This window comes from Patiria miniata, unplaced genomic scaffold (assembly GCF_015706575.1).
Source record: "Patiria miniata isolate m_02_andy unplaced genomic scaffold, ASM1570657v1 HiC_scaffold_9, whole genome shotgun sequence".
In the NCBI taxonomy this organism is placed as follows: domain Eukaryota; kingdom Metazoa; phylum Echinodermata; class Asteroidea; order Valvatida; family Asterinidae; genus Patiria; species Patiria miniata.
In genome coordinates this window covers 15,714,903-15,739,934 of record NW_024037076.1, presented here as the reverse complement: position 1 = coordinate 15,739,934, position 25,032 = coordinate 15,714,903, and the positions used below count along the sequence as shown (strand labels likewise).

Sequence of the window (25,032 nt, the reverse complement as noted above, 5' to 3'; positions counted from 1 at the left end):
TGGAAATTAACGAGGTGTGTAGTCCTACGGGTTAACGTGCTTACAGGATTCTTGCATTTCTCCTCTACATCGATCAGGAGTGCATCAGCAACGACGTTGCCGTTTGCATCAGTGTAGTAGGCAACGACTCGCGAAGAGGGCGCCATCTCGTGGGTGACTTCGAAACCGAGGGCGGTGTTCAAGTTGACCTGGTTTTTCGCCCCTTTGTGCACTATTCGTCCCCCAGCAATGACCTTTGGAAAATAAAAGTTTTCCAAATAAATATAAGTAAGGAGTGTGCTTTTTTTGGTGCAATGTACACCATGGACCACGTGAGAATTTCGAGTGTATTAATTCACGCTTATTAAAGAAGTAATTTACGCAGAGTTTGTTTTGATATCGGTTTGCTCTTCACATAAGTGAATCATAAGTTACTACTTACGCAGGGCCGTCAAACAGCATGTGAGAAAAAAGTCAAAGTCATTTTAATATGAGTTTGCTCAATGTGAAACGTTCAAATCATTAGGTGTACGGTTAAATGACATAACAGATAATAAGAGGTATATGGTGACCCAAAAAACTTACGAAGTAGTTAAGTACGCCGACATTATCGGGGTGCGTTAGTTGCACTTCCACCGTACTCTGCCTTCCGATCTAGAAATGCAAAGATTGAAACAAATAAAGTAGTATCCATGCGTTTACGAAGTTTGTGTTAAAAATAAAAACGCTTTAAACGATGATGAACACAAGCGGTCCCAGGCTTCATATTCTTACTCTTATTGAATGACTACTGATTATTCCAAACCTTCTTAATGAAGAAATAACTTGATCACGCAACACTACTTACCGCTTAACGCTTTTTGTGTGTATGGTAAATAAAACATATGTTCAAACTACTTACTTACATACTTTCTTTACCTTTCATATACAGTAAATTATTCACTGATATGTGTATCATGGTCTCATTCACATAGTAGAATACGCAGTGTTTACTAAACACTGTATTGTCTACATTGAGCCACTGGTTCCATACATGCAGCTTCTATAGCGTCATCTTGTGAACCTACCCTTTGGACTCGTCTGATATCTCCAGAAGGAACGCGTACCACCAGGTACTCGTTATTGCTGGAAGCCTGAGCCAGTACTGTGATGGTGCCTTCTGTGTTTGCATTTACCAAATCCGGGTTATTCGTCCGCAGCTGAAACAGAAAAAGGTATCGTAGGTTTCACTTCAGTCATTTTTTTATGTCAGCGATGAAGGGGCATTCAGTCACCCATTCATTCCTTGCATACAGTAAAAAAATGTGATGTCAGAATAACACGATGCTGTACCTATTGCACTGGTGCTTCAATAAGGCCTTGATGCGCCAATGGGTGCTTAAACTTTGCAGGTCTCTGCATAGTTAACAAACTTATAGCTTTCAATTCACATGATTCAATTTGGAACCCATATATCTAAATGAAACCAATCATGGCTACTTATAAGTCCAAGGCGAGTTAGACTAACTATGCACTGACAGCGGTGATATATTTAACACCAGTGGTATCTAGGTCTACATAAGTCTTCACACTGTCGAAGTGTGACGTCATCTCCTCCCCAGGTCAGACTCACTTCCTTGACAACAGTTCAGATGTATTCCTTGACGACGCATTTCACGTTTACCACGATCACAGACAGCACTTTTGCATTCTACTTTTATTGAACATTTTCATAAACTAGTACCGGAAAATGGTCAAGTGCATTGCACCGGTCAGTTGACCTAGCTCTCAGTGACGTCACGACTTCGAAATTGCGTTTTGGTGTTTTCTTTTTACAGGTGGTACATTAATTCAGCAGTCGTGAAGTGTAAAGCCACTTTCACTGATGTTAAATACTCCAATAAAATTCACAGAAAAATGACTGGGTTTCAAGAAAACAGAGTCCGATTATTGGAGTTTACAATTCTTGCATGGGAATCCCAGCTTTTAGCCCAATATTTTATGATGCAACTTTAGCGATTGAACCCAAACACCTACCGTTATGGTGATTTCAGTGGCTGCGGCAGGCACATCAAGCCTAAAGTCAACCTCCCCCTGGGGACCCGATATCTTCTCTAAATGCTCCCGGCCACCACCCGCCTGAGCACCCGCCTGAGCACCCTCCAGGTCAACGCGCCTACCACCCTGCAGGGCCGTGGCTGAGGCGATCACAGGGACATCTTCAGCTGGAAGACCACTCATGAATTGAACATTGGCCTTTAAAGAAAATACAAAAGAGGTAACATATACTGATACAGAGGTCACCTCACCTAGATCATTATCATTCCAAAATCAATTTTATAGCTCATGAAAATAAAGAAGTTAAATTGACGTTAAGTGTTGTACCCATGATCAAAACGAAGACACATTGATGGCTTTTCTTTTTCAATTTTTATCTTGATTCTGATTCATTAATTTGGTAAAAACCTTAGGTCAATGCAAAATAGATTCCCAAAAACATTCCAGGACTTACTGACATACAAAACAAAGAAAATCGTTTCAGACTTTTAACTATTGTGCTGGTATAGTCCCTTTATGCTAATTGTGGTCATTTATACCCTTACCTGATGAATTACCCATTTCAAAGCTGGCCTAAATTGCTCCCAGTATAAAAAAAAAACAGGTTTGTTAAGGGCTCAGACAAATAGTCTGCTTCAGTCACAAGGTGGCGCTCTTTGCCCAACTCCAATGCATGAACACAACATTGTGTTTTTAATTTGCATACAATGTATACAATGCCATTATATAAATAATGTATAACAATGTGTTTATTGTTGGTGATAGTGATTTGGGGGGCTTTTGAGAAAAGGCTGTTGAAAAAAGTTTACTGTAACTTATTAACTAAAGAGGCGTATGTTGTTGGGAAAATCACATTGGGTCCAGCTATAGGCCACTCATCTAGAACCACCAATGCGACAACGTCAAGTAGACCAATGCATCATGAATATTTAACTTGCTTTCAATCATGCTTATACCCTTGAAGAAGGGCCTGTTTGAGAACTAAGAACAACATCAGTAATACATCATTTGAATATGCAAAAGCTGTAAAAATTGCTTTGGGTTGTTCTCTTTAAGCGCTTATCCAATCACGCTTCAGTACCTTTACTGAGAAAGACAAGCCTTTCTTAAAGTATCGCTGTGTGAGGTCCCAGTTGAACTTGTAGGGTGTCCTGCTGAAGGTGACCTGGGTGTTGTTGGTGTTGATGGTCTCGCCTGTGGCTGTGTCTGTCACGAAGGCCTGGATGACCAGCCGCTTGCCCATCAGTGTCTCAGCCCAATTCTCCACTTTCACGTCGTTCATGTCCAAGTCTTGGAAAGCCTCACCTACTTCGTTTAACTATTAACAAAAAATTAAAATAACTGCTCATTTGGTTGTGTTTTTAAGTTGGTGCCCCTCAAAAAAGTTTCAAAATCACAGCCCAATAAATAATTTGTCACCATAAAATCTGGAGGCGGAACTACTCACTTTTCAATGCAAAAATAACTCCAAGTGCACAGGCCTTTTCAGAATCATGAAGCCTTTGAAAAGATCGAGATTTAATTTGGTTCGGGGGTGGGGTTATATATCCCGGAGTTATGATATCATCTCTGCTACGCGGTTCGAGTTTCGTCGGCTTATGATGCGAATTGGGCACTGTACCCGTGTTTAAATCAGGACCGAAGTCACCGTAAATACTGTATTTATATATTTCAGATATGAAATATGGCATATGGCAAAAAAATCAGAAAAAAGGCCGAACAAAAATACGTGTCCGAAATCCGGGCCGCACTGCAGTTACACACATGTCATGCATGTACAATACACTTCATGCCCAATTTCCGGACACCAACTCCTGCTTTATTTTCAATTCAAACAAAATTTTACGATGAAAAAAAAATGGTCAGTGTTTTCATTGCATAAAATGCATGAATTACGGTTAGAGTAATGGAGTCATCAATAAAGAAGTTCACTTCTTACTTGAGAAAGTCGAGGGAAAAGTCCGAAAGACAAGTGCACCGTTCATGGTGCTTCAATCATGTCCATGATTCAACCACACAACTCCACTACTCCACTTGCATTCATACGTGGGAAAAAATCAGGCATTATAGTCTTTCTCTTCCAACAAATGTCAGTGAAATGTTTCGCTAATGCTCTCTTCGCTATTCTCGAGATAATCATCACGAGTTTTAAAACATTGCATTTGTACAAATTGTAAATTTGAAACCTCCGAAAATCGCACAACATAACGATTTTATCCACTGGATCGTTCACAAGGCTACCCGTTCCCAACCGGCCATGTGCTAGCGGACAGTACGGTGCGGTACGTACACTGGTACCATTGCATATCATCTTCACACGCACGTGCGACACAGTGATTTTCCCATGTCACCTGTCAATGTTTAACCTTATGTCCAGCCGGAAAAGGCTCCGATCAGTGTTATTGCCCGTGTTTCTACCATTGAAACACTCCAATAACGACTGGTGAAAGAGATTAAAACTACGTTCGCGATGATTTTAACGTGCCATTTCCATCGACATTTCTTCGAAATTATGATTGAAATAAAATGACATTTTGTGAAAAAATCGTTACAAAATCAAATTTTGTGGGACACACTGTAAAAAAATCGGAAATTTCGTTGGAAAATCCAAAAAGTCGGATTTCCGATTAAAATCGGAAAAGTTTCATCTCTGATATTTACATACCCGTCCTTCTTTCGACTGCAGGTCCATCAGACTTCCATCATCTTCTAACACTCCGTACTTCACGTAAAAGTTACCAACAACTGGCTCGCCAAATATGTACCTGGGAAGGGAAAGATTGAGCAGGGGAGAATGACGTGATATTAATGTAGGCGTATGTATATTCATGCAGTCGCACCACATACACACACCTTACAATACGGCCGTGTCACACTGCCACATTACACCCATCCCCAACACGGCTATACAGGGTGACCCCCCCCCCCAAAAAAAATGCAGCCCTTAAACATTTGCCTTTAAAAAACAAAGTGATCGGTGGATTTTTGTTTTGTTTTGGGTATCAGATTAAAGCTGAGAGCTTTAATCTTTCAGATACTGAAAAAGAAAATCATGAAAATAGCACTTTGGGTTGCTGAGAAAATGCCAATTATGTAAAAGTATATAGTCATTTTTCATCCTGTACACAAGTACTTCAAACAGTGAAACATTTTACTGTAAGCCTACTGTGCAATTATCATATATTTGTTCAATTTCTTTAGTATTTTGACATATTTATCATGCTGAAAGGGTTTAAAATAGGACTAAAAACGATGAGATACCTGTTCAGGTGCAAAATAAAAGGTTTTTCCATTAAATTCATTTGTACTCTTGTCATATTTTGTGCCATGTTATTTTGTTAGGATTAGGACATGCACAAATAGGTACAGTGAAAATCCCTTACTGTGGTAGTTTTTTTTTTGTACAGGATGAAAAAATGACTACTTTTACATAATTGGCATTTTCTCAGCAACCTAAAGTTTTTTTTTTTTTCATGATTTTTTAAGTATTTGAAAGAAGAAGCTCTCAGCTTTAATCTGATATCAAAAACATAAGATCCAAGATCCTTTTTTTTTAAAGGCAAATGTTTTAGTTCTTTTGGGGGGTCAACCCGTTTATACAGGCACATTTAACGGCTTTGCATGCTGGAATCAAAAGGCTTTACACTTTTAATACAGGACAATACTAGAGTTTGCAGACACGGCATGCGAGGTGATTTTACATTAAGCAGTATTCATGAGCGAATGGGGGTGTCATGACGACGCCATTTTGGGGTACAAAACACATGTGGATCCCAGGTAATGACATGATAATATATGATGGAATGATTCAAACATTACATTTCTACGATTAATACATTTTTAGATTGAAGTAAAAAGCTGCTAAATTGCTGATGGTACGTACCCAGAAAATCTCCACCGTGCCCCCTTTTGCTAAAAATATGGAGTATAAAGGATGGATGTTGGAGTCTTCTGAGAAACATTCACCTAGCTCTCTTGTGAGTACGAATAGTGAATCCGAGATTTTTTCACAAGTACAAATTAATCAAATCTCGTTTCGATCAGTTACACTGCAATGGCCAAAAAACAACATTGGGGGATTCAGGGGAATGATTCATTCCGCTACGAATATGGAGATTTTTTTCAGACAAACACTTGAGAGGTTGTCTGATCTTACCTTGCTGTTACTTTTGAGATGAGGTTCTGTGTTTCTGGTACAATATACAACGACTGCGGAGCTACTTCCACATAGAACTTCGGTAGTACTAAGGAGGCAAGGCACACATCAAGATAACCTTATGTTTTTACATGAAATGCTTGAAATGCGAACATTTATCTGACAATTCGCGTACTTATTTAACCCTTTATACCAGGACACGTTTTAAAGGGGGAGGGGTCTTCTAAGGACTGGGGAGGGGGAAAAATTCTGCCCTCATCTTAATGTTCATTTAAATTTGGCAGGGATTTTGGTATGCCAAAAATAAACATACTATAAAGTCAATCGGCTGCGCTACCGTGAGCACAAAAATGCATGAAACATTATTTTTTTTTAACAAAATGACAAAGTTTAATGATAATTTTGTGTTTAAATGGAGGCCATGGAAACCATGGACTTCCTACAAAATTTGCGTTGGTACCATATTATATTGAACCTTGATAAAAGTAAGAAAAAGTCCCCATTATTTCATGTAGATTGGCAGATGCGTTGCAGAGTTTATAGAATAATTCAGTTTGGGGAGTGGGGAAGGGGATTGTGACTATAACACGGTCCTGGTAGAGTATATAATAAGAATTTTGCGAAAGTCTTCTACCTCTAATCGTATCATTTGGAATAACCACCTTCAACAGTAATTGAAGGTGGTTTATAAAGATGTGCCCGCGGGCATACTGTTTTCCAATTAGGCGTTAATCGTTATACTATACGAGGAGTGCACCTCCACTAGGTCTTCAACGTCACAAACACATACAGACTGATATGAAAATCATGTCCCCAGTACTGATTTAGTAATTACAAAAGAGAGGGCGCGTTCCAAAATGTTAAACAGCATCTTTTCAATATGAAGAACCAGTAATGCCCTCCCTTACAATACCGAAAATTGTGCAGATTTTCCCCATGTTTTCTCAAGTAATATAGTATTCATTGGGCTCAAACATTTCCCTCTGTTTTCTCAAGAAGTATAGCATCCATTGAGCTCAAACACTATGCTTTAATGTATGGGATGTGGAGCTGCCAGACGGGGTAAGTTGTGTGAAAAGAAATGTGTAAATTATCTTGACCGTTTGATACACGACCTTTTTCTCTATAAAGCACTTCATTTCATCAATTTTGGCTTACCGTACTCCTTTGCCTCAAACTGAACAGTTGAGCTTGCCTTGAACTGAGCAGGGAAAGAGAGAGAAAACAAGCTGGGAGAGTGATACATCACTTCATACTCATAGGCAATAACAACAATGAGGACAACGCCAATGACAACACAACGGCATCATCAAACTAAACCTTATTAGATAGCACATATTTCAGCATTCCATCAATCACAAAAATACTCACCTGATGACCGTAGTAAGCACTCACTGACCAGTTCCCAAACACCGGGTTGGAAGGAAAGACAAATGAGAGAGTCAGGAATCCGTCTACAGGCCGTTGCTTGTATCGCTCCACGATTATATCGTCTGGACTGATAATGTCCACCTGCATCTATTTATAATAAAACAATGCCACAAACCACAGTGTGTTAATTAAAAAAGCCTATTATTATGAATCAATTGTGCAGTGAGCCGCATCAAACCCACCTTTTTGCATTGCTAGTTTCTGAGCAATACAATGTACCTTCAGGTATACGAAACTAACTTTTTAACAACAAATCGAATAAAAAAAGTGAGTTAAAGGGAAAATACAACATTTGCAAACATCAAAAAATAAAACTACCAAATCATTTTGAAATACCTTGCTAGACTGTTAGTGAATGACAGTGTAAAGCATCCTGTAAAATCATGGCACCCGGTATACTGTCATTTACAAGAAAAGTGGTATTTTTGTATCTATTTCCAATGCTGATCGGCCGATCAGCGTTGGAAAAAACTGTCTTTTTTTCAAATACTGGCCCCAATTGACCATCGCACTTGTTTGCAATGGATTACAAACCTATGAACGGGTCCGAGCCAGCTAGACTGGTTCCCTGACCTTACAATTCCCCAATGTATGTAAACTGCTCTGTTTCTTCTTATATGGAGTCAGGGAACCAGACTACAGGAACATGGTTGTTTTTCTTGGTTTTTATAGCATTTTCAAACCCCAAACCTCAAAAAAGTCAGTGTAACTATATTTGCTATATATTTCCAACCCCCCAATTCCATCCATTTCTGAAAATTACAGTAAAAGCAAATGATGTATATTCCCTTTAATATTGGGCTAATAATTTTTTTTTTGGTGGCGGATCATTTTGTGCGCAAAAGCATGCAAAACGGGAACTGCAGATGCACAAAAGAGACATTTTGTGCAAAGAAAACATTAAAACAACAATTTGTTGTAATAGGCCTATAAAAACGACAACACACAACCATAATATCCATGACAAACACAACCATCACTTCAACACCCACAACAACCACACCCATAGCATTCAAAGCCTATCCTATGGTAAGATGGGTAGATGGTAAGGTGGATGGTAAGGTTTTGTTTCAACGGGAGTCAAACATGGGCAGTTCATCGCATAAAGTGAAAAGTTGTCAAAGCCACGCTAAGTATTTAATTGCATGTAATTGAAAGCGTCTTGGAATTGAGAACTTACCTCATTATTGACGGGCACCATATCCTGATCAAGAGCCACCACACGAATATCCACTACCGACAAAGGAAATGTAAAATAATACGGTATGAGACTGTCAAGAAATACTATGGTTGACTTAAAAGTCTTTTAGAATGTTTGATTGCAGCAAGTATCGGTGTTGGGGGGGGGGGGGGTCTAAAGGAACGGTCGTCCACCTAAAATAACTTGGTATAATTTTCCCATCTACCCTACAAAAATGGTACTGGGTTGAGTTGCTGGATGGCGTTGAATCTTCGGATTCCCCTTCCAGAAGAACTTATGAATAAGAACTACCGCAGTTTCAAATTTTCTTTCCATCATATGTATTAATGGACATCAAGAAGAAATCACACTTATCAAATATTCTGGCAAAACATTTCACTCACTATAGGTCTCCCAAGAATTCCTTCAGCCTATGTTCTCGGTACATGTACTGTATATAGAAATCAGTGCTCTTACCTCGTTGTTTGGGCGTGTACAATGGTTTGTCAGTCTGGATGAAGACAAAGCCAGCCTGGTAGCTGAGAAGTATAACGCGACGGTCATCGATTGACAGTTGGGCTGTGTTGGCGCTGGCTACCAGTGTGACAAACTGCTGCCCGCTTGTCTGCAGCTGCGGCAACTGGTCTCGCCTGATGCGCAGGCGAGCCTCCTGTGACTCATCTGCTTAAGACGATGTGAAGATGGGATTCAAAAAGATGACGTTAAATCAGTTTGTAGTTTTGCTTATTTTTTTTGTCTGACCAATGGACGGGCAAACACACCGTACAACCGACGCATACCGACCGACCGATTAACGGACCAAAATATCTAGTAACTTACCAATGAACACACCAACTGACTAACCAACCGATTAGACCTACCCATCGATAACCGAGCAACAGAAAGACCAACCAACCAACAGATTGGGGAAAAAAATCGACCGACTGACCAACACACCATCTTACTGACCAACAGACTGATCGTCCGACAAACCGAAGAACCGACTGACTAAGTAAAGAAAGGCGACAGTCTGACCACGACACTAACGAAAATTGACAAAACCAACCAAATGACTGGCCAATCACCAACAGCTGACCAAAAGACTGAAGGACCGACCGACCGAAAAGCAACCGACAGACCGACCAACAGTTCAAACAGGCTGACAGACTGACTTGTAACAACCGGACCTCTGCAATTAAAATCTACAGGTAAGCGAACTTTTGACTGGCTGAATCTAGCAAATATATTTACCTACCTTAACACCAACAGACTGACCGACCGACCAACAGATTGGCCGACCGACTGGCCACCTAATTACCAGTAATAAATGTTACCATAAAATCATCATATAAAACTAGAGTTAATGAACCATGTTCCTCTTCCATATGCAAATATGAAAAGGAAAAATATTCAAAAAGAAAAGGGAAACGGTAACCATTAGGCCAAATAAAAAAGCAATGTTTATCATCCCCACCCGCTCTCTTTTTGGAGGCCGCCTCTTTTTTGTTTTCTTGTTTTTTAATTGAAAAAACAAAACGAAAAAAAAAAATGATAAATTTTAAACAGTGACATCATTTTGGCCTCTGTGTCTGTTGTATCTAGCCCATATAACTCTGGTATGCCATTTCCTGAGTCCAAGTGGCGGGCATTTAAAAAAAAAAGCGCGCGGCCATCTTGAAAAATAACCTGGCCGGTCGTTTTGGAAAATGGGTAGGGCGGCCATTTGGGGGAAAAAAAGGGCCTCCTTCTTCCTTGTTTTTTTTTTTATTTGGCCTTATACCGTTTGTACTCCCATCCAAGAACTCATCATATAATTAATGGAAAGTCATTCTTGTGCCTGATTTTTCCCACTAGTTATTGTACTTTAGTCATTTACTTTAGTCTGGCCCATACCTTGTCTCACAAAAACAGTCGTCTCCGAGATTCGATCATTGCTTCCAGTCAGTTGGAAGTACAGTGTCACTGGTATCTGGTTTTCCCCGGTCCCAAGGACACTGACTAGAATAGTTTCCTGTACATCCACACGGACCAGGTTGGGCGCTACTATGAAATACTGGGCCCTGTATCACAATCACAAAGATGAAAATAAAGTTACTTTAATCTTTACAATCGATATTTACATACATGTAATACTGGGAAACATTCAGCAACTATGTCAATGTCTATTGGGGTTCACGTGGCGCGTTTCGTAATAAGTTGACGTTTTGGTAGACAATTAGTTCCACATCACTGTAGATTTTAGGATCCTTGCACACACATGTCTATTATCAGGTCTTCAACAAACAATGTCCTCAGTTCTTTTCTTTTTCAAAGAACTCAAATCCACAGCGTTTCTTTCTTGCATTTGCTCAAACAATGAATAAAAAGAAGCACTTTGTTCAGCCATTTGCACAATATTGAAAGCAATTTGCATGATATTCTGGCACAATTGCAGTACCCCGCCACTCGATGTATGTGCACCTCGTACTCGTAGTCGTAGCCAGCTACGGAGTCACGGTTGATTGCCCTCAATAAACCTTCTCACTAGAGCTACATGTATTATGTGTCATGCTCCACTGCAGCACTCCCACTCCGTATAACCGGCAACTTACATGTAGCTTGATCCCCTCTAGTATCTTTGGCCAGCTCTAATGCATTTATATAGTGGATGTGCAATGCAAAGCACGTGAGCGCATCATTATGAGCGCGCCCGGCGTGCAATCTTCGAAATGCCCGCGCACTGAGTAGCCAGTCAGCATCGTTTACGTGTACACAACGGCCAGGGGTTAGTGAAGGAACGCGCACGCGCCCATGGAGTCGAGGCTGCCCAGCGTCCGGTGTCACGGTCTCACTTCTCCGGCGTGCTAGCTTCTCCAAGTTGGGAATTTCGCTTCAACACGCATGCACAAAATTGCGCAGCAGTGTTCACTTTCGCCAACTTTATGTGTGTGCTGAGTTCTTTGGGGTTGTACTGGTTCACGTAAGAAGTTAGGATGTTTGTATGTATACGTCAAAGGGTACCATCGAATCCAGACCTAGGCATGGTGGGGCGCGCAATTAACTCCCAACATCCTAATAACCAAAAAGACTTGAATGATGCACATTTATTTTAAACCGTGGTTGAACGTGGTTGCAAATTGGACATGCATGTGATGGACCACGACCGAGCAAGGAACACGCTTCTTAATTTTTCCTCAACGCAAACGCAATGACGATGGGAACACAAATTCAGAACGCTTGCAATATGACTTGACCCACAGGAAGTGTTACATAACGCATTCTTGGGTGTCCCTCACTGTCTGTTTGGACCGGTAGACTTTACAACAACAACAACACAGCCCGAGGAAAAGTTAGCACAGCGGACACATGAGCATGAATAGTGCTCATGTAACGCGCACTGTAACGTGCTCAATTATCCGCCAAATACACCCGGAGAAGCTGGCACGCCGGAGAAGTGAGACCGTGACACCGGTGTCGCGGTCTCACTCAGTTCTCCGGCGTGCTAGCTTCTCCGAGAGGGAAATTTCGCTTCAACACGGATGTGCAAAATTGCGCAGTGGTGTACATTTTCGCCAACTTTACTTGTGTGCTAAGTTTGGTGTTGTACTGGTGCATGTAAGATCTTATTTTGTATGCGTTATTTGCAGGGTACCAGTCGAATCCATGAATTTTCGTGGCGCGCGCAACTCCCAATAACCAAAAAGACCACGAGTGAGCAAGGAGTTCGTTCTTTGTATTTATTTCCTCATGAAAACACACACATGACACTGGGAACACAAATCAGAATGCTTGCAATGATGGAATGGCTTGACCCACAGGAAGTGTTACATAACACATTCTAATAGAGATCAATGGGTGTCCCTCCCTAGTATTGATGGACTGTGTAGACTTCAGAACACAGCCCGAGGAAAAGTAAGCACAGTGGACACATGAGCATGTAGCGTGCTCATGTAACGTGCACTGTAACGTGCTCAATTATCCGCCGAATCCACAGGTCACTCTCCCGAAATGATCCTAAAAATAGCACAGTGTCGTACTCACGCGTGCGCAATACTACCAATGAGTCCACATTTCATGGTATACAAATATTGAGTGGCTCAGCGTGGAATGGGAGGAATATTATCGCAAGGTAAAATCTGGACTTTTCCATTTCACGAGGCGAAGCCGAGTGAACTGGAAAAGTCCAGATTTTACCGAGCGATAATATTCCTCCCTTCCACAATTTAAAGCCACTTTATTTGTTTTATATAACTGACATATAGATCCTTGTCATTTTATATATTTGTTTTTTTAATACAAAACTGGAGGAAAATGTATTTCTCTCTTCCAAACGACCCCTTCACGAAAATGTTTGAACCCAACGCTGTAGCGCGGCTCTTTGGAACAGTACGCGCTACGCGCAACGCTAAACGCGCACACCAGCATGCATTTTGCACACAAATACCGCGTCATGATTCTAACTGTTGAATAGCATTTCCCATATTTGGGGTACGGGCTAGAGGTGTGTCATATGTCAAACAGCGCCCTATTGTGTCCGCCATATCTCAAAAGTGGAAACTGCATGACTAGAAGAAGGATAATTAGGAAAATTACATATCTACGCCATAATTCGGATCTTTTTCAAGTTTGCAATCTTGACAAGCCCAGGCAAAGTCGACCGTAATGATTGAAGTCACGTAGCTAGAACAGCGGTAACTATCACAGAGCGGCTTCGGGGAGGCAATTCGGTCCCTAGTAATTGTTTATCATTTGGTGCATTATAGGTCTGTACTTCATACTGTATTAGTATAATACTTCAATATTGAATACATTATAGACATTTTCGTATCTGAAAAAAAAATATGCCAGTTTTACTATTGTGAGTTTCCTAGCGTTATGCATAAACATAACGCTTAGGCCAAAAAAAAAAAGTCTCCGGTTTCTGGTATGCCATGCGCGTCGGCAAAGTGAAAAAGTTATTTTTTTCAATGAAAGATGATGTCTCAAAACCGCCAAACTCACTGGTTTGACGTGTTTGGGTTAGATTGGGTTATGGTCGAGAATAAGCTTTATGTGGCCTCTCTGGACTCCCATATATTTGCACTAAGTTTAGTCGGGCACCATTTGCAGTCATCAGCCGACATTTGAAGCAAAAAAAAATCAGGTTAAAAAAAAAAAAGCCGCGTCGCCGCACCACTTTTTGGGCAAGCTCCATACCAGAAACCGGAGACTTTTTTTTTTGGCCTTAGGTTCATCCTAGCTACATCTTTTTTTGCCTCGATCTGCACCAGTCTGTTTCGTTTTCCTTCATTTTTGTCACTTCGGTTCCCCCCGGAACCCAACAGGGGGATTTGAGTTGGGAACATTCTCTGGCAGGGTTGTTTATAGTGGTGATGGTTTCTCGCGGGGACAGATCATAGGTCAATCATTCAGGCGAAATCTCGCAATGGTCGTACCAGCATTGTTTATACTGTCTAGACATGACAGATCTAATCATTTCCCCCATGGGATGCCATTCTCGGAGGTACTCATGTTGCAGAGAATGATTCATCACGGCATGACAATGAAAACACTTGTCACTTTTGTTGGCATGTATTTTGGTCTCATTCGTTTCTTGCTGAGGCTTGGTAAAAAAAATGCATCGTAAAGGGTTGAATAGAATGCGGTAAGGTTGGAAGATTTGGCAGGATGAGGGGGTCGAACAATAATCTCCGTCACATTTTATATAGACTTTCCCACTGTTTATATTTGTCTTAAGACCGAGACAAACACAGTTTACTCAGAATTTGACCGAACTGAAGACATTTAAATGACAGTCAATTTCTTTGTTCAACTGTCAAAGAAATTATTATAATACACCTAGGCAGCTCCCTTTCTTGTTTATTTAAAAAAAAATCTCACCGTCTGATATGCTGAACAATAATCAGTATGTTAAAAACAAAAACCGGAAACATTTAAAAGCTTGCCCCTTTTTAAAAGTAACAAATTAAGCTGTACAGGCGATAATAAAATAATTAAAACGAACTGTTCATAACGGTTAAGCTATTCCTATTGGTCGAGAGCCCGTCACGTGGCTGGTCTTAAGCGGAAAAGACATGGCTAGCTGAGCCCAATTTCATAGAGCTGCTTAAGCAGAAAATTTGCTTAAGCACGAAGAAACATTGCTTAGTAAAATTAGGTTACCGGCCAAAACTCCATGTGATGTAAATTGCTTGTGACTGGTATTTAGCTGTTGTTTACTTAGCATAACAATTGCATGATGTTTTGGCCGGTAACCTGATTTTATTAAGCAAGACGTTTTTGTGCTTAAGCAAATTTTGTGCTTAAGCAGCTCTATGAAATTGGCCCCGAGTCGGTCTTAAACACTTTTCCAGTGTCACATAAAATGTGGACTCCTAAAAATCCAGTGCCTCTTACCATTTCATTGGATGAACGTTCACAATCATCACGTAGGCGTGCGCAACACTACCAGCGAGTCAGAATTTTATAGTTCTAAATTCAAAACGCAACGCCCCAGGTGCGTTCTGCGCGACATCGCGCAGAACATGCTACGCGCGCGTCAATCTCCATAAAAGGGTTGTTTACATCTTACTCGCCAGCTGAACACTCCATTATTTTGCTAGAAGGATGTTTCAAAAAGCATGAAGTGAACTTGTTGAACAAAACCGGGATTTTTTGAACGAATTATTTGATTTTTTTTTTACCGAAAAGGTATTTATGAATGGGAATAAATGTGTGCTCGGTCGGTATTTATCACTCTGTTTAAGACCGCTTAGAGTCTGGGTACTGATAATTATCCTCGCCTCCGGCTCGGGTAATTATCAGCACCAAGACTCTAAGCGGTCTTAAACAGAGTGATAAAAACATCTGGAGCACACATTTATTCCCTTATTTAATAATATATCTTGAATCATTTGAAAATATTTATTTACTTACTCTTCTTTGTTTACTTTCTTTATTCGGTACTTGAAACAGTTTATTTAATCAAAAACACTTCTTCAAAGGGCATTTTTTCGACGATCAGTTCCGACTGAAAATAATGTAGCATTCCATTTCTGCCTTAAGTAAGCGTTTTCGCATACCTTTTGTGTTCGAATGTGTGTAGACAAATTGTCTTTCCCCTGATGCACTGCATTTTAAAGTTGCAATTATAACCGTGCTCTTCAGCATATTCGAAATATATTCACGTAACAGATTTTTAATTTCAATTTGTACATGTATAGTTTATTACTGAGGAAAACTAAACTTGTTTTTTTTAGTTTGAACGTCTTCAATTCTCTGAAATGATGTTTTTAGTCTGGATTGCTTTGCGCCTATGACACACAAAAAGACACGCCTGAATTATTGTGATCCTCAAATAATTTTTTTTTTTTTTAAAGTAAAACATTCAACAACTTATCGAAAGCGGATTCTTTGTTTGACATCTTGTTCAAAATTGTATTGAAAATTGTTTGAAATACAATTCATAAACAGTTTACCAATTTCTGTTGGCCGAGATTCACACGGTGTAATACTGAAGAGTTACTATTCCCGGTACCACGGAAATACTATGGTTTAAAGTCTATCATGCACGGGCTATAACATGTAGGCCCACCAGTACTGCAGTAGGTCCCTTTGTGAGTACCGTACGGTATGTGATTCAGTAACTGAGAGACCACGATTTTCACACGACGCCGTTAACTTCAGGCACAAAAAGCGGACACAATTTACCAAGTAAGATATTCGGGTTTTTTGGGGTGGGGGGGGGGGGGCGGTTCGGTTTCAGATCGGTGTTCCTTGATTTGTTGTCGGGTCGGGTCAGGTCGGTTTAGGGAGTTCAGATCGGTTTCGGTTCGGATTCGGTATATATCTATATTGTTTAGGGTCGGTTTGGCCTGGTAGACCCGACTCGATGCACAACACGACTGTGAATATTCCAAGAAAACAATAATCTAGGATCTCGATTTCAATTCAAAAGTTGCCGAGTCATATTTTGAATTGCGCCTGAACACGTTCTCATTCAACCACATACACGATGTCACGCACTGAACCCGTTAATTTCATAGAGGCGGATCCAGAATTTTTTGCGGGGGGGGGGGGTGGTTCATGCCCGTCAGATTGTTTTTATGTCCGATTGTTGTAGTTGAGGACATGCGGACACATAGGTAATTATTATTGATATTATTTAAGTTGTGTGTGTCAGACTCAGAGCAGCGGGGTGGGGGGGGGGGGGGGCGGGTGTAAGACCCCCAACCCCTACCCCTCTGGATCCGCACCTCAATATTCCGCGCGTGTGTGCGCGTCGTGCCAACGCTTACGCGCACCCATTCACGGATTCGCCCAATAACAAACCAACTGCTATTGGAAATTTCCAAAACAAACTGACTCAACTTTGGACCTTCTATTGTTGTTTGCTTCAAAATAACAGCATGCCAGAATAAACATGTCCACATGGAGCTGAGTGCCATGACTAAGAAAGATTTTTAGCAATAATTTGGTCACTTACTCTTGGGATAGCTGCATATGATCTACTGCAACTTTAAACTGTTGATATAAACCTAAACGGTTGTGAACACTTAATTCCTGCACCACTGCGTTCTGCGCAACATCCATCGCGCAATACGCGCCGCGCACGTGCCAATCTCACTCACTCACTCACCCGCCGCCGCCGCCCGCCCGCTGGAATTTGTTACCCCCACTTTTGTTCACTTAATTTTACAGTTTAAATCTGGCGCGCAGAGTACCACACAGAGGTCCAGGGCTACATAATCAGATTAACGCTGGCCCTGTGTGGCTGTGCGTTCGACCCTAAAATGTGGCCCGGCACATTCCATTCATAAAATGGTTAAAACAAACCTATACATGACAATGTACATATAGGTTTCTGCACATATCCATGTAAAGGTATGGCTTATTATAGTACAACTTCTCGTCCGATTTTGTCAAACTTGATATAAACATCTTATTTCATTTTTGCATTCTTCAAGAAATGTGACGTATACACTAACGTGTACATGCATATACATATATGCATATATGTAGATATCCTCGCCACAAACAAAATGGTAAAGCCCAATAAACAAGTGCACGTTCTTTCCATCACAAATTCCTATAACTGCCTTGAAGTGAACAGTATTCAGATCCAAAATTACATTATTTAAAATGAAATTAACTCCTAAAAAGACCACAGTTTTAATGCCAGATAACTGATTTACAAATGGATAGTTTTTAAATGTCTTATCTAAAGTAGAATTGGAGAAAACGTGTCCTGAAAAACGGGTGATGAACAGAGTCCAAAACCACGAAACGCGTGGTTTGACACCCCTGTTGGTCATCACTTCAACCTGCCTAACCACTCCATTTCTGATATGATTTTGCAGGGCATTGAATCTCTTGGCCATCGCAAGGACTCAGTTCGCCTCAGCAGAGAGAAAGTGTGGATGAATAGTCTTCGAACTATTCAACCACATGGTCTCAACATCCAACTTGGAAATGACTAATCCTTTTCTTCCTCCATTGTCTTCTGTTACAGATAATCCATCTGGTCTTCCTTGTTTGTGTTTACCCATCTACCCCCATCTTTCATCCCTTTCCACCTCAATACTGTTCCCCCCCCACATCATCCCTTCACTCTCACACTCTTTGTCCGTTCCCACTCCCTGTGACCTTTGATCCTTCCCCTTTCTGGTCCCTCCCCTGTTAAACAAGACCCCTTGTGGTTTGCCATCTCCCTTTGTTTCTTTGTTCTCTCATCCACCCTCCCCTGCATCTTTCCACACCTTTCACACCTAATCCTCCTTTTGTGTTTCTTCTTTCAGCCCTGCATGTTTGTGTGCACCCCCATGTTAATGTATGTACCTCTGTCATTTCTGTTTTAGCCTCTGAAGAAGAACTTGTTAAGTTCGCAACGTCAGGCCACATTAATTTTAAGATTAAGAATCATAACAAGTGTTACATGTAAGGAAAGAGGACGAGCTAAGCTATTCGATTCCGTTTAACCCCGCACAATTCGATACTCTACTCAGGAGTTACAGTAAAAAGAGTCGACGCGAGGGCGCTCAATCGGTGCGTTTACACAGGAAAATGCTGAAAAGTTCACATTTTCAAAGCCGAAAGTACGTGGATTTTTTTCAAGATAACAAAAAATAACATATACAGTCGAGTCTCGTTATAACAAACTCGATCGGACCTAGCCAAATTGTTTGTTATATCAGAATTTTGTATTAAGAGGAACATCAGTCCCATTCATTGTGCACATAAATGCACAATCGGGACCAAGGCTTTATGTTTGTTATAACCAGAATTTTGTATTAACAGAGTTTGTACTAACGAGAGTCGACTGTACCATGAGAAAGAGAAAGAGTTAAATTGTACAGAACCGTTTAACCCCATTGAAAAAGACCGCATGGTTATCAAACTATGACTCGAAACGTCGAAAAAAGGAGCCTTTTTACGGGGATTCTTGCCCGGAAACGAGCCCGCACAGAGGTTAACAAATTCATATACGAGGGTGGATTTTTAGCACGTACTATCAGCGGATGCACATAGGCAGGGTAAATACAACTTGTGCTTTTTTGTTGTAATTTTCAGAAATGGATGTATTTGGGGGCTAGTATTGTATAGCAAATATTGTTACACTGGCGTGTTTGAAGTTTTGTATTCGTAGATGCGGCAGAAACCAAGCAAAACAATCATGTTCCCTGTATTCTGGTTCTGAAGATGAAATGGAGCAGTTAATAGTCGTCTGGGAATGTGTAAGGTCAGGGAACTAGTCTAGCTGGCTTGTACCCGTTCATAGGCGTGTAAGAGATTGCAAACAAAATGCAGACCAATTAAAATGGTAAATTGGGGGTAGTTTGTAAAAAAAAGAAAGAAAAAAGTTTTGTTTCTGGTCAGCCGACCAGCGATGGAAATTGATGCCAAAATACCACTTTTTTTTGAAAAAGACAGTGCACCAAGTACCATGATTTTAATTAGACTGTCATTCACTATTATAACAGTCCAAGCAGAAAGTGAAAGCGAGTAATTTTTATGCAAATAGCGCTTCACCCACTGGCTTTGGAATGCTGCAGAAAGCGCACGAAGGGCAGAGGACTTTGCGATCGCGGTCGCGCCAGAACCGTTGAGTTTGGAACCAGAAATTTCCACTTTTGAGGTGGTACATCTGCTCGATCTACCGTGAGTAGTTTTATTCGTTACTATAGATACCAAATTCTTGATTTCAGCGAATTTTGTTAATATTTTGTTGAGAAAATTGACGTTTGATTAATGATCTACTAGCGTTCTTTCATTTTAGACAACCCACAAATTGTCGGTGATTCGGATTAAGAGGGCTCATAACAAAGACGGGCCAATGAAATGCTGCATTTGTAACCCAACTTTCCGTGACTCGAAGTTTCGACCGAACGAATTAAAAGTCGTCAGACGGGCAACAAAGGCCCTCGTTAAGCTTCCCAACACGGGCTCAATGTAAAGCCGTGTGGATCAAACCACTTTCTTGTAGGGAACAACACAATTTCATTGGTTTAAGTTGCAATTATTGCAAACACGTTTTTTTTTAACACGGTTATGAATTTTTGTTTTATATAAATATAGGGAGAAAATAAAATAACGCTGTACAATATAGTGACCATATTCCCAAAAACCTAATGCAATATCTTACTTTCCATTCCTTCCATTCGTCTTTTGCCTGCCCTCCCCTTATATAGAAAGACCAAAGTTCTCCATGAAGGCATGTGCTATAGAAAACAATTACACAGATGACAGGTCAGGACGATTGACGAGTCAGAAAAACTCAATCGGTTACCATGGGCGTCGCCAGGATTTATATTTCTATAGAGGGGAAAAGCGCTCGGTTGGGGGAACAAGATTTGACGCTTGGAGACGCTGTTCATAAACGTTTACATGTATATACAAATAAAAAAAAAACATTTTATGATCCTTTCGGCAGTTCCTACAACTAAACATTAGACAGAGGAGTCGGAGCAGCAGCAGCGTGACTAAGCTGCCAGGGCAATTTAGTCTAGTGGGATTTCTGAAAAAAGGCTCTATTTAAGAATCAAGGTGCATTTTGGGGTAAAAGTTGGGAACTAGGCTTTTCGGCTTTCACCAAAAAATGTTACCTCGTCCCCAAGGCATCGAGCAGTGCGCGCCCACCACTACCTGCTCTTTCACCCTGGTATTGAATCATTCGCATGTGAACGATTTTTGGACACGTTTACAAATGAGGAATACAGTCTGGTGCCTGCCCGTGCGTTACATTAGCGTTTGTTTTGTATGCGGTTTCTGGGGTAAAAACACAATCAATTCGTCGCGCCGTGAGTTACGAAAACAAGATTGTTTTCGAAGTTAAAATGTTACAATCTTTTCCCGCCAATATGCAGTATCACATTTCATATTAATATGAGCAATTTGGAAAGGAAGGTGTATTTTTGAGAAGGCGTGGACGTTATTATTACAATGATCGTAAAAACACGTAATGCAAGTTGTAAATAACAACACTAAGAACACGATATAAATTCATTACTATCCAAATGCGGTATCGAGTCTGGATACAGGAAAAAAGTTTCCTTTCCAGGGCTTACTATTGGAAACGAGGTTGGAAATAAAGTAAGCACTGGGGACGAAGTTGCCAAAAAATGCCCCTTGATTCTTATACAGAGCCATTTTTCACAAAAGTGCCCTAGCAGCTTAACCGTAGTCACGCCGCTACAACCCCGACTGCTCTGCCTCATTATTTGTGTTTATCATAGTAATAGTATACTGAAAACCATAACTAAAATATTTCACATACCAATATTTCCAGTGATTAACATACAATTCAAATTGATCGGTTTGCATTTGTCAGGAACACGTTGGCGTCACGTGACCACAACATGCGAGTACATACAAAGGCATTTCATATAATCGATATGTAGACTTTTAAAACATTATTGCAAATTTTTTTTTCAACCGTTTAAAACTGGCCACGTGACGGGCTCTCGACCAATAGGAATCGGTAAACTGTCTTAGGTTTTTATGAATGTTAATTTCATGTATGTTTAGCAGTTGGAACTGCCGAGCGGATCATAAAATGTTTTTTGTACATAAATTCGTATATAAACGTTTATGAACAGCGTGCGTCAAAGCTCCCCCCCCCCCCCCCAACATTTCCAGTGCTTTTCTAGCCTTGACCAAGGCGTTGGGCTTATCGATTCGCCGATAAAAAAAATTCGCCGATAAGAAAATCCCTAATCAACTTGGCAAGGCATATTTGCGTGCACATATCGATGCCCGTACGCTGCTAGTGAGAAAGTAACTTGTACCATACAGCGAGGCTATGCTTGCACGTACGCACGTACAATGTACATGTACACACACGTACGTGTACTCGTACAACAGCCATGCATACGTATACACCCACACGCAGAACACAGTAGGCCTACATGTACATGTACATTTACTGCCTTATTACACCATGCGTACAGTCCGTACTCACGTGTGTGTGCTTGCTGGTTGTGTTAGCCGTTCGTACGGACAAGGGTCGTACACGCACGTAACCGCGTTGATTGTGGGTGCAGGGCCCGATTATCTCCCTCCGACAAAAAGCCGAGAGACCGCATTGAACAAGGCTAGTGCTTTTCCCATCTAAAAAGTCCTGGCGACGCCCGTGGTAACCGGTTGAGTTTTTCTGACTCGTCAATCATCCTGACCTGTCATCTGTTCAATTGTTTTCTATAACACGTGCCTTCATTGCAAACTTTGGTCTTTCTATATAAGGGGAGGGCAGGCAAAAGACGAATGGAAGGAATTGAAAATATGATATATTGAATTATGTTTTGGGAATGTGGTCACTAAATTGTACAGCATTATTTTATCTTCTCCCTATACAAAACAAACCTACATAAACCGTGTAAAAAAAATTGTCTGCAATAATTGGGACTTAAACCAATGAAATTGTGTTGTTCCCTACAAGAAAGTGGTTTGATCCACAGTGGTTTTGCCGCAAGCCCGTTAAGTGCTTTACATTGAGTCCGTGTTGGGAAGCTGAGCGAGGGCCTTTGTTGCCAGTAAGAAGGAGTACGTGATTGAATGGCATTTCCGTCTGACGTAACCATAATTCGTTGGGTTACAAACCAGCATTTCATTGTCTCGTCTTTGTTATGAGCCCTCTTAATCCGAATCACCGACAATTTGTGGGTTGTCTAAAACGAAAGAACGCTACTGAGACTAGTTTCAATTAGCACCGATGTGCGTACATGTAGTTATTCTTATGACGTCATATATGACTTTCTGAGTTTTTCATTAGAATTCAATTCTAATGAAAAACTCAGATAAGTAATTCAAGTTGAATTACTTATCAGTCGATTTAAATGTAGATTATGTCACTGAATCATGGTTTGAGAATTGATAATTTTATATTAAGTCAGTGGAATTTTATGAAGGATGAGGTCAGAAATTGTTATGTCTGTGCATATGACGGTTATTTTTATGATTTGGTTGACCAATATGCTGTTTATAGTTACAGTGATTATTGTTGCAGAATGTAGAAGTTTTAGGTTTTGAAATTATAAATTTCAGATAGCTCAGGGTCAGTGCGCCAGAGTAAGGCGTTATCTGGCATAGCCTGATCGGCCGATGTTGATGCTCGCGATCCCAAGAAAGACCCTACCCCAAGCCACACGGCGCGCCTGCTTGTTGCATCTGAGTAGGAGAGCTGCCCGCTCTCTGGAGGGTTTTAATAAAGACATCCAAGTCCAAGGGACAGCCGGAAACCAACCGGAGGAGCCAGCAACGCGTGATTCGCGAATATATTGGTGGGCCCACCCATGGATGGCCCACCATACTTTGTTAAGTATTGAATTGAATATTTGAGTTGAAGTGTCAAGATCTTATTTGAAGTGTTGATTGAAGATTTGATTTAAAGTATTGATTGAAGATTTGACCTGAAGTATTATTTGGAGATTTGATTTGGAAAGTTTGATTTGAGGAATTAAATTGAAGAGTTGAAGACCAGTGAAAATCACATGATTTATTCAGAGGAGATTGTATAACATTATTTGTTTGGTATTTCTTGGTGTTTTCTTTTGGGTTTAATTTTGTTCCTCGTTATTCCGTTTACTTGATTCATACCCAGTTAAGTGTTTATTTGTTTACTTTTCATTTAACATTTTGATTTGTTTATTTTCTAGCTTATTTGGTTTAATTGTTTATTTGATTAAATTCTTTTTTTGAACTCTATTACTACGTTTTACAGTGTTTTCTTCATAGTATTGTTGTTTGTTGGAGACAAATGTCCCGAAATTTTAAGTTTCGCCGCAGCCTTTAATTGCGCGCGTGACACTTGTTTTTGACTTTTTGACCAAAAGAGCTAAATGCACCGCTATCAGCGTCCAAGCCACTTATAACCTACCAGGCACATATTTATTTCCTTATAAAAAAATTGTTTGCCAAATTTGATTTCTTTTCTTTTAATGATATTATGGGGGTTAGATTAATTTGTTCGTAATATTATTTGTGACCTTGCTCAGTAGTGTAAAACAGCCTGCAAAACATGCATACAAAAAAGTTAAACGTTGCCACCATATCAGATATTGAACACATATTCTACTTACGCTTGTGCAGTAACCAGCATCTGCAAGGCTGCAAAGAAAATCAGGAAGGCTTGCATGATGATACGTGTCCTTCCTGTCTTGGTTCAGGTCCACGTAGGGTCCGAACGATTTTTATTCGAAGCTTTTCAATGTGACTTTTAATCTTCAGCAGACCCTATGATCAAAGCAAGAAGAGCTGAGACTTGGCGTCGTTGCGTGCCTCGATCACTGTAAGCACGAATTATCCCCTCAACAGCTCAGCGTAACAAAGTGTTCACCGGCCTACTGCGCTGTGGTAACAACACTGGTAAACGCAAAGCAGCTGCGGTCTATGCCATCGAAGTGCAGGCACATCGCCTATGGGTCGTGATCTTTCCCGGATCTTCCGGGAAAATCTTGGGCTGTACCAAGTTAATGAAAGGGGCTGTAAATGCTCTCGGAGGGGAATATAATGAGACCCATGGCAAAATACGTCGCCTTGAAACAGCAACACAAATACCGTGGGGAAAAATATGTAATACAGAAAAACCGTAACTTGTTGAACTGTACAATGCTGCAGATATTATGATTTGATGTTTCATAAAGCCCCTTGGGCAGGCGCGGTTCTAGGGGGGGGGGGGGGGGGGGGGGGGGGGGCTGGGGGGGGGCTTTAGCCCCCCAAAAATTTTGTCTAGCCCCCCCAAAATAAATAAATTCCGTAAAAAACGAATTGCATTAGCAAAAAGAATGATTGTGATGTA

The 25,032-nt window shown here is 40.6% G+C and overlaps 1 protein-coding gene across 2 annotated transcripts in view; it reads right to left on the bottom strand.

Annotated features, from left to right (window-relative positions):
* The window catches only part of LOC119721049 (complement C3-like), a 61,157-nt gene extending 36,503 nt beyond the window's left edge, over positions 1-24,654 (bottom strand). The window contains exons 1-13 of one of the 2 annotated variants that reach the window (XM_038190920.1): positions 24,314-24,654; positions 10,677-10,843; positions 9,261-9,464; positions 8,784-8,836; positions 7,544-7,690; positions 7,331-7,373; positions 6,173-6,260; positions 4,682-4,781; positions 3,098-3,334; positions 1,996-2,214; positions 1,047-1,178; positions 565-633; positions 45-233 (exon numbers count right to left, since the gene is read on the bottom strand). In XM_038190920.1, the coding sequence (XP_038046848.1) occupies positions 45-233; positions 565-633; positions 1,047-1,178; positions 1,996-2,214; positions 3,098-3,334; positions 4,682-4,781; positions 6,173-6,260; positions 7,331-7,373; positions 7,544-7,690; positions 8,784-8,836; positions 9,261-9,464; positions 10,677-10,843; positions 24,314-24,369 (1,704 nt within the window). In that variant the 5' untranslated portion in view covers positions 24,370-24,654. Of the gene's footprint in view, positions 1-44; positions 234-564; positions 634-1,046; positions 1,179-1,995; positions 2,215-3,097; positions 3,335-4,681; positions 4,782-6,172; positions 6,261-7,330; positions 7,374-7,543; positions 7,691-8,783; positions 8,837-9,260; positions 9,465-10,676; positions 10,844-11,374; positions 11,394-24,313 lie in introns of those variants that run through there. The other variant, XM_038190922.1, reaches the window with a different exon arrangement.
* Between the last annotated feature and the right edge of the window lie 378 nt (positions 24,655-25,032).